Here is a 14,619-nt window from a genome sequence, read left to right as displayed (position 1 = left end):
AGTCAAAACAGGAAATCCCTCTAAAGAGAGGGAATCCCTAGTTGTCACCAGAACTAGTGTCCCCATTGGAAGATTTCACTTCCTGTCCCATAGTCAAAACAGGAAGTGAGAGGAAATCCCTCTAAAGAGAGGGAATCCCTAGTTGTCACCAGAACTAGTGTCCCCATTGGAAGATTTCACTTCCTGTCCCATAGTCAAAACAGGAAGTGAGAGGAAATCCCTCTAGAGAGAAGGAATCCCTAGTTGTCACCAGAACTAGTGTCCCCATTGGAAGATTTCCCTCCACTTCCTGTCCCATAGTCAAAACAGGAAATCCCTCTAAAGAGAGGGAATCCCTAGTTGTCACCAGACCTAGTGTCCCCATTGGAAGATTTTCCTCAACTTCCTGTCCCATAGTCAAAACAGGAAGTGAGAGGAAATCCCTCTAAAGAGAGGGAATCCCTGGTTGTCACCAGAACTAGTGTCCCCATTGGAAGATTTTCCTCAACTTCCTGTCCCATAGTCAAAACAGGAAGTGAGAGGAAATCCCTCTAAAGAGAGGGAATCCCTAGTTGTCACCAGAACTAGTGTCCCCATTGGAAGATTTCCCTTCACTTCCTGTCCCACAGTCAAAACAGGAAGTGAGAGGAAATCCCTCTAAAGAGAGGGAATCCCTGGTTGTCACCAGAACTAGTGTCCCCATTGGAAGATTTCCCTTCACTTCCTGTCCCATAGTTTAAACAGGAAGTGAGAGGAAATCCCTCTAAAGAGAGGGAATCCCTAGTTGTCACCGTAACTTTATTCTTTTTTTTTTTCGAATCCTCAAAGAATTTGCGCCGTAAGTTACGGTGGCGTAGTGTATCTTTGGCGGCGTAATGGCGCGGAATTCAAATGGATGTAATGGGGGCGTTTTTTATGTTAATACGTCGTGACCCGACGCAAACTACGTTTTTTTTTTTAACTGCGCATGCGCCGTCCCTGGGGGTATCCCAGTGCACATGCTCGAAATTAACCCGCAACAAACCAATGCTTACGACGGTGACGTCATTCTACGTAAATCCCTATTCGCGAACGACTTACGCAAACGACGTAAAAAATTCAAAATTGTACGCGGGAACGCCGGCCATACTTAACATTGAGCACGCCACCATATAGCAGCTTTAACTATACGCCGGAAAAAGCCGAACGCAAACGACGTAAAAAAAATGCGCCGGCCGGACGTTCGTTCGTGGATCGCCGTAACTAGCTAATTTGCATACTCGACGCGGATTACGACGGAAACGCCACCTAGCGGCCGCCAAAAAGACGTACACCTGTCGGATCGAGCCGAGATGCCGTCTTTATAGGCCCCCAAATCGCATGACAATTCTCACTAGTGGAAACAGAGCCTTAGTCTCCATTCACAATTGTGCGACTTGTCATGTGACTTTGGGTACTAATGCCGCAGGACAAGTCGCTCCCCATTTTTTTTTCGATGACAGACATTCAAATATATGTGCGACTTAAAGTTGCAGCCACTTTGAAAAGGTTCCTGCACTACTTTGGTCCGACTTTCATGCGACTTGAGTGGCACCGACTGCAATGTAAACCCTCAAAAAGTCGCATGAATTTGAAATGAATTGGTTGCCAACAACCCTGAACTATATATGTATGGGGGGGGGGGAACCCTCCTGATGTTACTTGAAGCCTCTTTCACACAACTGCGACTTCAAAGTCGCACGATTTTGCTGCGATTTCAGGGAATGCCTGCGCAAAACTCGAGGTCCATGGACCTCAACTCGCATCAAAGTCGGACCAAAGCAATGCAGGGACTACTCTGAAGTCGCACCGATATGATCGGTACTCATTGGAAATCACGGGGTGTTTGCAGTCCCAAGTCGCACAAGTGTGAAAGGGGCCTTGTCTCAAGCTGCGGTGGAACTACAAGTCCCAGCTGGCAAAGCCCTCCCCCCTTGACTTTGTTTCATGCTCTGCAAAATGATTGACATTTAAAAGGACCCACAAGGCGACTCCAGAACCCGGAACACCCCCTGCCATTGTACAGAGTCCCCCCCAGTGTAACATTGTGCAGAGTCCCCCCCCAGTGTAACATTGTGCAGAGTCCCCCCCCCCAGTGTAACATTGTGCAGAGTCCCCCCCCCAGTGTAACATTGTGCAGAGTCCCCCCCCCCAGTGTAACATTGTGCAGAGTCCCCCCCCCCCCCAGTGTAACATTGTGCAGAGTCCCCCCCCCCCCCCCCAGTGTAACATTGTGCAGAGTCCCCCCCCCCCCAGTGTAACATTGTGCAGAGTCCCCCCCCCCCAGTGTAACATTGTGCAGAGTCCCCCCCCCCCCAGTGTAACATTGTGCAGAGTCCCCCCCCCCCAGTGTAACATTGTGCAGAGTCCCCCCCCCCCCCAGTGTAACATTGTGCAGAGTCCCCCCCCCCAGTGTAACATTGTGCAGAGTCCCCCCCCCCAGTGTAACATTGTGCAGAGTCCCCCCCCCCCCAGTGTAACATTGTGCAGAGTCCCCCCCCCCCAGTGTAACATTGTACAGAGTCCCCCCCCAGTGTAACATTGTTACAATCATCTGATAGTTGTAGAAGATTGAAGATCTCCGGATCCCCCGCAGCCTCAAAAACGACACATTTTGTAACTTTCTAGAAGCAGATTTTGGTTTTGAGCCATAAAAGGGTTAAATCATTTTTTTCCTTCCTGGCATCTTAGAGGGGCGGGGACAGTGGTGAGAGGCAGTAACCGAATTCTCCTTCCTATTGGCTGTCACACAGATCCCTTCGCAAGAGCTGGACTCCTTCGCCCTGCGTACTCCCCTCTGATGGCGTCCAAACTTCTGCGGGCTGTCATTCTGGGACCCCCGGGTTCTGGCAAAGGGACCCTGTGCCAGAGGATCGCCAAAAACTTCGGGCTGCAGCATCTCTCCAGCGGAAACTTCCTCAGGCAGAACATCAAATCCAGCACTGGTAAGGAGGGGGACGATGGGGGGGGGCTGCTCTCTGTGTCCCTGAAAAGTCCTTTATTTGGCACCGCCGTACAGGACTGTGTACAGAAATATGTCACCTAAATGTGGACGAGCCACGGATTATATCCACTAATTATATCTACTGATCAGATCCACTAATTATATCTACGGATCAGATCCACTAATTATATCTACGGATCAGATCCACTAATTATATCTACTGATCAGATCCACTAATTATATCATATCCACTAATTATATCCTCCTGTTATCACCACAGATTATATCCACTAATTATATCCACTGATCATATCCACTAATTATATTCACAGATTATATCCACTAATTATATCTACTGATCATATCCACTAATTATATCTACTGATCATATCTACTAATTTTATCCTCCTATTATATCCACTAATTATATCTACTGATTATATCCACTAATTATATCCACGGATCATATCCACTAATTATATCCTCCTATTATAACCACAGATTATATCCACTAATTATATCTACTATATATATCTATTAATTATATCCGCTGATCATTTCCTCTAATTATATTCACAGATTATATCCATTAATTGTATCCACTAATTATATCCACTAATTATATCCACTGATCATATCCACTAATTATGTCTACAAATTATATTCATTAATTCTATCCACTGATTATATTCACTGATTATATCCATTCATTATTATTAGTATGATTATTATTATTATTATTATTATTATTATTAATTGTATCCACTAATTATTTTCTCTGATTATATCCACTAATTATATCTACAAATTATATTTATTGATTATATCTACTAATTAGATTTAACAGATTATATCCATTGATTGTATCCTCCAATTATATCCACTAAATATAACTATGGATTATATCACCTAATTATATCCACTGATCATATCCATTAATTATATCCACTGATTATAGCTACTAATTATATCCATTAATTTTCCCTGTTAAAAAAATAAAAAAATCCACTGATCGTATTCACTAATTATATTTACTGATTATATCCACTAATTATATTTACTGATTATATTTACTGATTATATCCACTAATTATATTTACTGATTATATCCACTAATTATATTTACTGATTATATCCACTGATTATATTTACTGATTATATTTACTGATTATATCCACTAATTATATTTACTGATTATATCCACTAATTATATTTACTGATTATATCCACTAATTATATTTACTGATTATATCCACTAATTATATTTACTGATTATATTTACTGATCATATCCATTAATTATATCCACTAAATATATTTACTAATTATATTCACTACTTATATCAATTAATTATATCCACTAAATATATCCACTGTTTACAGCCACAGATGAAATCCCCCAATTATATCCATTAATTACATCTACTGATTATATCCTCCTGATTGTATCCATTAATTCTATCTATGAATTATATAAATTGATTATATCCACAGATTACGATCTAACGAGCAGACACAGAACTTTAACTTTGTATGAAAATTGCTACTTTTTTTTTTATTTATTTTTATTTTTTCCGGAATATTATTACAAACAACCCAGATTTTGAGATTCTCTTCCACTCTCTGTAATAACAGTAAACATGACAAATGGAGAAGGTGATGCCCCTGGTGGGGGGTGCAGGAAGCACTACAAACCTGACAGAGGTTCTAACCTCTCTCCACTGCGTCCAAAACTAAAAATATATATTTGTCTTTAGTTTTACTTTTAAAACTAAAAATCAAAATATTCCCTTTTTTTTTTTTTTTTTTTTTTTAGCCTTCCTGTCCCTTAACTGGGTTATTATGCCCAGGGGGGGGGGAGGAAGGTCTGCTCAATCATATGACTGCTGTGATTGGCTAGCACAGTGATCACATGATCAGTAGCAGGTCCCAATCATTACTACGGACATGGGCCCGGATTCACAAAGTACTTACGCCGACGTATCTCGAGATACGCCGCGTAAGTGCAAATATGCCGTTGTATCTGTGCGCCGTGCCCATAAACTGAGATACGCCTAAAAACAGGCTTCCTACGACCGACGTAACTTGCCTACGCCGTCGTATCGTGGGCGCATATTTACGCTGGGGGCATTTTCCGCTCCCATTGATTTTCTATGCAAATGAGGGAGATACGCCGATTCACGAACGTACTTGCGCCCGTCGCATAATATACGCGGTTTTCGTAAGTCGTACGTCCGGCGTAAAGTTATTCCCCATAGATGAGGCGCAACCCATGCAAAGGTATGGACCAGGGAACTCAAGCCGTCGTATTTAACGCAGTTTACGTTGTAGGGGAATATGGCTGGGCGTAGGTTACGTTCACGCCGTAGGCAGTGATCCGGCGTATATTGACAGCTCGGTCACTGTGCTGGGAGCGCATTGTGAGTGTGCTTTCCTCGTAGAAACCTCTGCCCCCCATGGACACATATGGACACATATGGGTAGTAGTGAGTGTGCAGCTTGTATAACAGTGTACATTTGCTGTCCCTTCAAAATAACTCAACACACAGCCATTAATGTCTAAACTGCCGGCAACAAAAGTGAGTACACCCCTAAGTGAAAATGTCCAAATTGGGCCCAAAGTGTCAATATTTTGTGTGGCCGCCATTATTTTCCAGCACTGCCTTAACCCTCTTGGGCATGGAGGTCAGCAGAGCTTCACAGGTTGCCACCGGAGTCTCCTCCCCTCCTCCATGATGACATCACAGAGCTGGTGGATGTTAGAGACCTTGCGCCCCTCCACCTTCCGTTTGAGGATGCCCCACAGATGCTCAATAGGGTTTAGGTCTGGAGACATGCTTGGCCAGTCCATCACCTTTACCCTCAGCTTCTTTAGCAAGGCAGTGGTCGTCTTGGAGGTGTGTTTGGGGTCGTTATCATGTTGGAATACTACCCTGCGGCCCAGTCTCTGAAGGGAGGGGATCATGCTCTCTTCAGTATGTCACAGTACATGTTGGCATTCATGGTTCCCTCAATGATCTGTAGCTCCCCAGTTCCGGCAGCACTCATGCAGCTCCAGACCATGACACTCCCACCACCATGCCTGACTGTAGGCAAGAAACACTTGTCTTTGTCCTCCTCACCTGGTTGCCGCCACACACGCCTGACACCATCTGACACCAAATACGTTTATCTTGGTCTCATCAGATCATAGGACATGGTTCCAGTAATCCATGTCCTTAGTCTGCTTGTCTTCAGAAAACTGTTTGCAGGCTTTCTTGTGCATCATCTTTAGAAGAGGCTTCCTTCTGGGACGACAGCCATGCAGACCAATTTGATGCAGTGTACGGCCTATGGTCTGAGCACTGACAGGCTGACCCCCCCACCCCTTCAACCTCTGCAGCAATGCTGGCAGAACTCATACGTCTATTTCCCAAAGACAACCTCTGGATATGACGCTGAGCACCTGCACTCAACTTCTTTGGTGGACCATGGCGAGGCCTGTTCTGAGGGGAACCCGTCCTGTTATACCGCTGTATGGTCTTGGCCACCGTGCTGCAGCTCAGTTTCAGGGTCTTGGCAATCTTCTTATAGCCTAGGCCAGTGATGGCGAACCTTGGCACCACAGATGTTTTCGAACTACATCTCCCATGATGCTCAACTACACTGCAGAATGCATGAGCATCATGGGTAATGTAGTTCCAAAACATCTGGAGTGCCAAGGTTCTCCATCACTGGCCTAGGCCATCTTTATGTAGAGCAGGGATCCTCAAACCACGGCCCTCCAGCTGTTGCGGAACTACACATCCCATGCGGCATTGTAAAGCTCTGACATTCACAGACATGACTAGGCATGATGGGAATTGTAGTTCCTGAAGAACTGGAGGGCCGTAGTTTGAAGACCCCTGATGTAGAGAAATAATTCTTTTTTTCAGATCCTCAGAGAGTTCTTTGCCATGAGGTGCCATGTTGAACTTCCAGTGACCAGTATGAGAGAGTGAGAGCGATAACACCAAATGTAACACACCTGCTCCCCATTCACACCTGAGACCTTGTAACACTAATGAGTCACATGACACCGGGGAGGCTAATTGGGCCCAATTTGGACATTTTCACTTAGGGGTGTACTCACTTTTGTTGCCAGCGGTGTAGACATTAATGGCTGTGTGTTGAGTTATTTTGAGGGGACAGCAAATTTACACCGTTATACAAGCTGTACACTCACTACACAACATTGTAGATACAAAGTGTCATTTCTTCAGTGTTGTCACATGAAAAGATAGAAGAAAATATGAGAGGGGTGTACTTACTTTTGTGAGATACTGTATATTCTGGGCCACAAGGGGTTAAAGTGAACCAATCCGACCGCATAATAAAAGTGTGCCTTTATTTGGGTGGGGGGAGGGGTCAGAGGAATGGCGTTTTCCCGTTTCGTTGCCAGCACTTCTCTTTAATGATTCCTGAGCGGGTTGTGCCCGCTCCTTGGCGCGCTCCCAGCCAGCACTGGACTCTTTGCTATGAGGCAGCTCCTGTGTATAGAAGTACTCGCCTCGACCAATGGGGGCGCTGCATTTTTTTGGGCTGAATACTAAATTACTTCTTCAAGGTCAGACTGAGCCAAATCCAACGGCTGAAGCCCATTATGTTTTTATTGTGCCACTCCCAGCGCTGGCAGCCTGGCAGACGTGAACTCGCCTGTAGTTTTCCATCTGTCAGGCACAGTGGAGCCGGACGGACACAAGGACATCCGGGGGGAACGGCAAGGCAAAAGGCAATAGTGCGTGTCAACCAGTCGCCGTCTAACGTGTCCCCATACACTATGCAATTTGATTGTAAAATCTTCTTTGGATCCAATATCAACCATGTAGTGCGAGGGGCCTGACTGATTGGATACAAAGTCAATGGGTTGTCTCGGTCGGTGGTGCACCAAAATAAAAATTCCTGTGTCGAAACTGAAAATTCAGAATGCACTTGGTCGTAACCGAAACGGATAGTTTTTGGTCAATTGTTTTTATTAATGTGGCTGCCATTTTTGCATTGAAGTCAGTAGGGGTCGTTTTTGCATTGAAGTCGATAGGGGTCGTTTTTGCATTGAAGTCGATATCCACAAAGTAGCCATGTCCAATCACAGCTGATCACGATGTAAACAGGAGGAGCCGTTGATCGGGTTTTTCTTACTCACGTCTGACAGACGCGAGTCGAGGAGAGCTGATCGGCTGCTCTCTTGACAGGGGAGGTCTGTGCTGATTGTTTATCAGCGCAGCCCCCCCTCAGATGCCTGCCCAGGACCACCTGGATGCCAGAATGGACCACCAGGGATAGCCACCCCACTGGACCACCAGGTATGGCACCTAGACCACCAGGGAAATGCCAATCAGTGCCCAGGCAGCTGCCAATCAGTGCCCACCCACAATGCCTGCCAGTGCCACAAGAGATGCCTCTCAGTGACGCATATCAGTGCCACGTATAGAGCTGGGCCCCAAAAAAATCTTCAATTTAAAAAAAAACATGATTCACGATTCAAATCAAGTATTTTTATTTTTTTTCTGATGGCCAGTTGGACACCGTGCTGGTCCTAAGGAGCTGCGGGCAGAAGTTTTTAGGCGAGGCCGTGGCTTCAGCCTAGTCCGCCGCCATCCTGGGAAAAAGGCAGCGGACTAGGCCGAAGCCGCCGCCTCGCCTAAAAAATCCTGCCCGCAGCTCGCCACGATCCTGGGAAAAAGCTGCAAGGCCACGGCTTCGGCCTAGTCCGCAGTGTTTGGCCTCGCCGCCTTTCCCCAGGATCGCGGCGAGCTGCGGGCAGGATTTTTTTTTAGGCGAGGCCGCGGCTTCGGCCTAGTCCACGGAGCGCCGGTCCTATGGGGGAAAAAAAAAAACGATTTGGTCAAAATCTGAATCGATTTGACCTTCAAACTCGATTCAAATTGTTTTTTCCCCTAGCCACGTATCAGTGCCCAGCAGTGCTGCCTATTAGTGCCACTCATAAGTACCCATCAATGCCCTTCAGTGCTGCATATCAGTGCCACCTACCAGTCCCCATAATCAGTGCCACCTCATTGGTGACACCTCATCGCTGCTGCCTTATCAGTGCCCATCGGTGAAGGAGAAAACATACTTATTTACAAAATGTTATAACGGAAACAAAAGAAAAACATTATTTTTTTCAAAAATGTGGGTCTTTTTTTATTTGTTTAGCAAAAAATAAAAACCACAGAGGTGATCAAACACCACCAAAAGAAAGCTATTTTTTTGCCACAAAATGATAAAAATTCTGTTTGGGTACAGGGTAGCATGACCGCGCAATTGTAATTTAAACAGCGACAGCGCTGAAAGCTGAAAATTGGCCTGGGCAGGAAGGGGGGTAAGTGTCTGGTATTGAAATGGTTAATGTGTATTGCCAGCTTTAGACCGAGAAATGTTGGACTGGTATTGGACTGGTAGTCGTGGTTTTCCTCAGTCTGGGCTCTGGTGCCTGAAGCCGGACTGTTTTGCTTCTCATGGAAAGCTGGGTGTGGTTTGGGATCTGCGTTGCGTCACTTGAGATCAAATGCCAAATATTCGGGGGTTGAGAGGGTGCGTTGTTCGGCACGACCGGTTCTGGTAGCTGGTTTATAAAATTCTCTATCAGATCATCGGAGACCTGTAATTTGTATGCGGTGTGTACCGGGGGAGGGGGAGGGTGACCTCCCTGGAGGTATCTGAAGTCAACATGCAGCACGATGTGGCAAACAATCTATTTTAGGAGGAATAGTCCTGCGTGGAGCAATCCTTTTTTCTTGTTTACATGGCGATGGAACGTTTGCCAAGATTTCCAGTCCACCCAAATCTGATATTTGGGTCAAGCCTGGAGGCCTCCATCCCTCGGGGGCTGCATTGGGCTCTCAGGGACTCCGGCTGGGAGACTCCAATTGTGGACAGGAACCGGAAATGTGTATACGGCAGTTGGAGACCCCCATTGAGGACAGGAACCGGAAATTTGTATACGGCAGTTGGAGACTCCCATTGAGGACAGGAACCGGAAATGTGTATACGGCAGTTGGAGACCCCCATTGAGGACAGGAACCGGAAATTTGTATACGGCAGTTGGAGACTCCCATTGAGGACAGGAACCGGAAATGTGTATACGGCAGTTGGAGACCCCCATTGAGGACAGGAACCGGAAATGTGTATACGGCAGTTGGAGACCCCCATTGAGGACAGGAACCGGAAATTTGTATACGGCAGTTGGAGACTCCCATTGAGGACAGGAACCGGAAATGTGTATACGGCAGTTGGAGACCCCCATTGAGGACAGGAACCGGAAATGTGTATACGGCAGTTGGAGATCCCCATTGAGGACAGGAACCGGAAATGTGTATACGGAAGTTGGAGACTCCCATTGAGGACAGGAACCGGAAATGTGTATACGGCAGTTGGAGACTCCCATTGAGGACAGGAACCGGAAATGTGTATACGGCAGTTGGAGACTCCCATTGAGGACAGGAACCGGAAATGTGTATACGGCAGTTGGGAGACTCCCATTGAGGATAGGAACCGGAAATGTGTATACGGCAGTTGGAAAGGAAGAATTTGGCAAAGGACACCGCAGAGGTCAGTGCAACTTGAAGATTAAAGGTACCGGTGCCAATGTGGAGGGGGTACATCATCCCTGAGTTTCTCTTTTATAAAGGATCGGCCATCTCAAGTTAGAATTCACTGATTATGAAGAGTATAGCCGACTCCGAAAATTAGAAATGCTCTACCCATTGAACAGACCCCCTACTCATTATGTCTGGGGGGTACGGAAATGAGCATTATTAATTACCTTACACCCCCGCTCCAGCCGACACCGGTATATTCCTTATCTCCCCTAAGCTCTGCTCTGTGGGCAGTCCAATCAGTGTTGTCATGTACAATGCAGGCAGGGCTTTTTTTCAGGGGGAACTTGGTGGAACTCGGTTCCACCACCTCTGGCTCAGACCCTTTGGTGCCTACTCACCACAATCACTTGTAAAGACAGAAGTCCAGTTTCTGTGTTTACAAGTGACTGCCCTGCACTGTGTGTGTAACCCCCCTGAACTCTGCACTCTGTATGGAATGCAGTGGCGGCTGTTGCTCAAAATTTGTACGGGGGCGCAAACAAATGGAGAAAAAAAAAAGACAATTGCAGCCCCACTGTGCCCATCAAAGGCAGCCACTGTGCCCATCAAAGGCAGCCACTGTGCCCATCAAAGGCAGCCACTGTGTCCATCAAAGGCAGCCACTGTGCCATGCCATCAATTGTCGCCACTGTGCCATCAATTGTCGCCACTGTGCCATCAATTGTCGCCACTGTGCCATGCCATCAATTGTCGCCACTGTGCCATGCCATCAATTGTCGCCACTGTGCCCACATCAATTGTCGCCACTGTGCCCACATCAATTGTCGCTACTGTGCCCACATCAATTGTCCCCACATCAATTGTCCCCACTGTGCCCTGTAAAATGCTGCCAGTAAGATTGCCCCCCCCCCCCCCGCCCGGCACTTACCTTTCTGGGGCTCGCCAACCTCCTTCCACGGTCCCTCGATGTCTTCTGCCACCCTCGATGACGCTTCAGCCAATCAGGTTACTGATAACCAGAATCAGTGAACCTGATTGGCTGAGACGGCCGTCAGTCTTATCCAAGGGACGTAGCCCACTACGTTCCGAGGATAAGACATCCGGGAGCTGAAGGGCTGTACCGGTGGCTCTGATAGGCACTTCCGCACAGCCAACCAGCTGTCCTTATTCAGATAATCGGCGCCCAATGTCTGGTTATCTGAATAGGCTGGCCACAATAACATACACTCATGCAATGCATGAGTGTATGTTATTTGCGCGGTGCTGCAAAACGAATTTTTAAAACCCCTAAAGGACCCGTCTTTTTTTTTTTTTATGACTACAGGGGGGGGGGGGGTCCGGGACCCCCATATGGACGGGCCGCCACTGATGGAATGCAATCCTGGTATTTAATGCCCCTTTAAGACCCTCCTACTGTTCGTGAAGTTTGACTGACCACACCCACTACTTGATGTGATTTGGAGGATGGAGGGGTTTTAGGGGGTCGTGGTTGAGTTCCAGCACCTATTGTTTGAGGGCCACTAACTCTGTATTGTACCGGTAGGTTGTAGGAGTACAACAGCGACAATGAGTAGGCCCTGGCTACCCTCGGCAAAATGAGCATTTAACCCGTCTGCGGCTGCGGCTTCGGGTATCCTCTTCGTCGGGTCCGGCGTCCTTCTGCGGCGTCCTCCCCGCTCGTTTCCCGCGTTGAGTTTGAATACTGTGCCGACATATACAGAGCGCAGTACACTCGTGTATTGTCGGGCAGGCTCGGCCCTGGCTACCCTCGGCCTGGTAATGTGGGACTGGGCAAGATGTCTATGCCGTTTATTCGCTTTCCTACCACTGAACCGCCTCTCAGCCAATCAGGTGCTCGGGTCTGTTACCTGTCACCTGATTTTTTTTCTGTTGAAAAGCCTGTGGCGTGCAAAACACAACCCAAAAACTCCACCCGGTGCAGGGAAAAATGTGCACACACCTAAAGAGTGACATCACAAAAAACTGCGACGGGTGCAAACGTCAGTGGTCCTCCGAAAAGGACCCGTCTCTGATCCCCCGGGGCGTTAGGCTCCTGACAGGGAAAAGAGTTACTGTGGTCCATACAGCCGAAGCCATATGGACCCATCTTGGTCCAAGCAGCCGAAGCCACAAGGACCCAACATCCTCGGAGGGACTGCCGAAACAGAACCCTCCTCGGTGAGGCTCCCCCGAAGGGAGACCCCATGAGAGCCGGTGAACCTAACCAGAAGGCCGAGTCCACCAACTCCCAAGACTTTCAGAGACCGGCCCGAGGACCAGCACCCTACTCGCCACACTAAAAGTGCAAGCACCAAACAGAAAAAGTGACAAAACAAGACTAAACAGGGGAAAAATAATAAAAGAAAGTGGGGAAAAGGAAGATGGGAGAGTGAGGAAAGTGACCAATGTGAAATACATTGGCCGGCCCTCCGGCCAGGATAATAATTCCACTGGTCCTATCCAAAAGGCCCGGCCCAAGCGGCAGGTGTGAAAAGTGTGTTGTGGAGATCGGTGACCTGAAGGTGCCACACGATGAGTGCCCCTCAAACACTCGTGCAATGTATGGCACCCCTGGACTGCCACTCCAGGGGCACAATCTCCACGGGCTTTTCAACGGTCCCTAGCCCCCGGTCCGGACCGGCAGCACCCTTCCCAGCCAGGAAGGTGGGAGAAGAGGTCGGGGAGAGCCTACTGACGCAGACTCTACCCACAACCCCTATCTCTCCCACCTAATCACATTCTGGAAGTACTACCCGCTCCATCCCGGTTAAAGGAGAAGCAAGGGTTCCCTCCAGAACAACTGACTGGGGCAGATACCACCAAATCCAGGCCAACGGCCAGGGACCCGGCCTCTTGGCTTCGACCTCATGCCTCTCTGTCCACATCAGAAGGCTTCCACCTCCACACCAACAGGCTTAACGTCCGCCGACTGCCATCCCTTTCCCCCTGACACAGGGTACCGGGGACAGTCAGCTTAGCACCACCTATTGGCAACTGATAAGAACAGATACTACACTTGATCTTAGCCAAAAGGCCGAGAAGCCACCTGATTGGCTGAAAAATCAGTTGCTGTGTTTGGACGCCTGATGGAGAGGACGGAAGAAGACATTGAGGAGCGTGGACGTGGAGGACGCCACGTGACCCGCTGCGAGGCAGGTAAGTGCCGGGCGATGCACACAGCATTTGGTGGGGCACAGCGGCAGCGTTTGATGGGGCACAGTGGCGGCATTTGATGGGGCACAGTGGCGGCGTTTGATGGGCACAGTGACTGCAATTGATGATTTTTTTTTATCCGTTTGTTTGCACCCCCCCCAAAAAATTTTGAGCACCAGCCGCCACTGTGTAGAGCAGTGATCTCCAAAGTGGATAAGGCCCTTTGCTTGCCTTTATCTGGCCCTTGGGGCATTATTCTACCTACTGACACCAATGATGGAGTGTTGCAGAATAATTCAGCTTGCCTGTACAGCAAATTACTTTTGCAATCCTGAAAAGGCACAGAGGAGTTTTACCCTCAGGCAAAAGCTGCACAGCAGGGGGGCTGGCTTAGTGTAAGACAATATTCTACAAGCCAGCTGGAGAAGGGGGCTGCCTGATGAAGAGTGATTGGTCCAAGCCAAGTGGGAGGAAGTTTTGAGTGAATTGAGTTGTTGTAAAAGGGAGTGTTGGCTATACAGAGGTCTCTATTATCATCAAAGCAAGGTTGAGTCAAGAGCTCAGCAGGAGGAAGGCCTAGGCTAGAACCACATGGACTGGGCCTTATGGAAGCCTTAAGCCTGGCTTGTAGTTTGGAGACCCAGCCATGTGGGGCAATGCCGAAGCCTTCTCTCTCTCTTTATCATCTAGGGCAGGCCAGAAGAACATACCATCTTTGAGAGGGCTGAGTATACTTGTGTTATTTACCAGTGTTATAGTTAGACATTTTGTTAGAGTATTATCCTATGTGTAATAGATATTTCTGTTAAAGCATTGTTTATGATGTAATGGACGTCATTTGTTAGAATAAATATAACGATTTGATTCAAAGGTGTCTGCCTTTAACTAACTTCAGGCTTCAGGCCTTGAGCACATGGTGGTTCATATATGCACTCGCAAGCGAATGGCTCATACACAATAATACAGA

The 14,619-nt window shown here is 47.5% G+C and overlaps 1 protein-coding gene and 1 pseudogene across 1 annotated transcript in view; one reads left to right on the top strand and one right to left on the bottom strand.

The window, feature by feature from the left end:
- AK4 (adenylate kinase 4) overlaps nt 1–14,619 on the top strand; it is an 88,713-nt gene that overhangs the window by 2,495 nt on the left and 71,599 nt on the right. The window contains exon 2 of the mRNA XM_040360766.1: nt 2,751–2,942. Coding sequence (XP_040216700.1) covers nt 2,798–2,942 — 145 coding nt within the window. The 5' untranslated portion in view covers nt 2,751–2,797. The remainder of the gene's footprint in view (nt 1–2,750; nt 2,943–14,619) is intronic.
- On the bottom strand, nt 13,415–13,545 carry LOC120946313 (annotated as a pseudogene).

Source organism: Rana temporaria, chromosome 7 (genome assembly GCF_905171775.1).
Source record: "Rana temporaria chromosome 7, aRanTem1.1, whole genome shotgun sequence".
NCBI lineage: Eukaryota > Metazoa > Chordata > Amphibia > Anura > Ranidae > Rana > Rana temporaria.
Note: the sequence above shows the minus strand (reverse complement) of the source record. Positions and strands in the feature narration are given on the sequence as shown.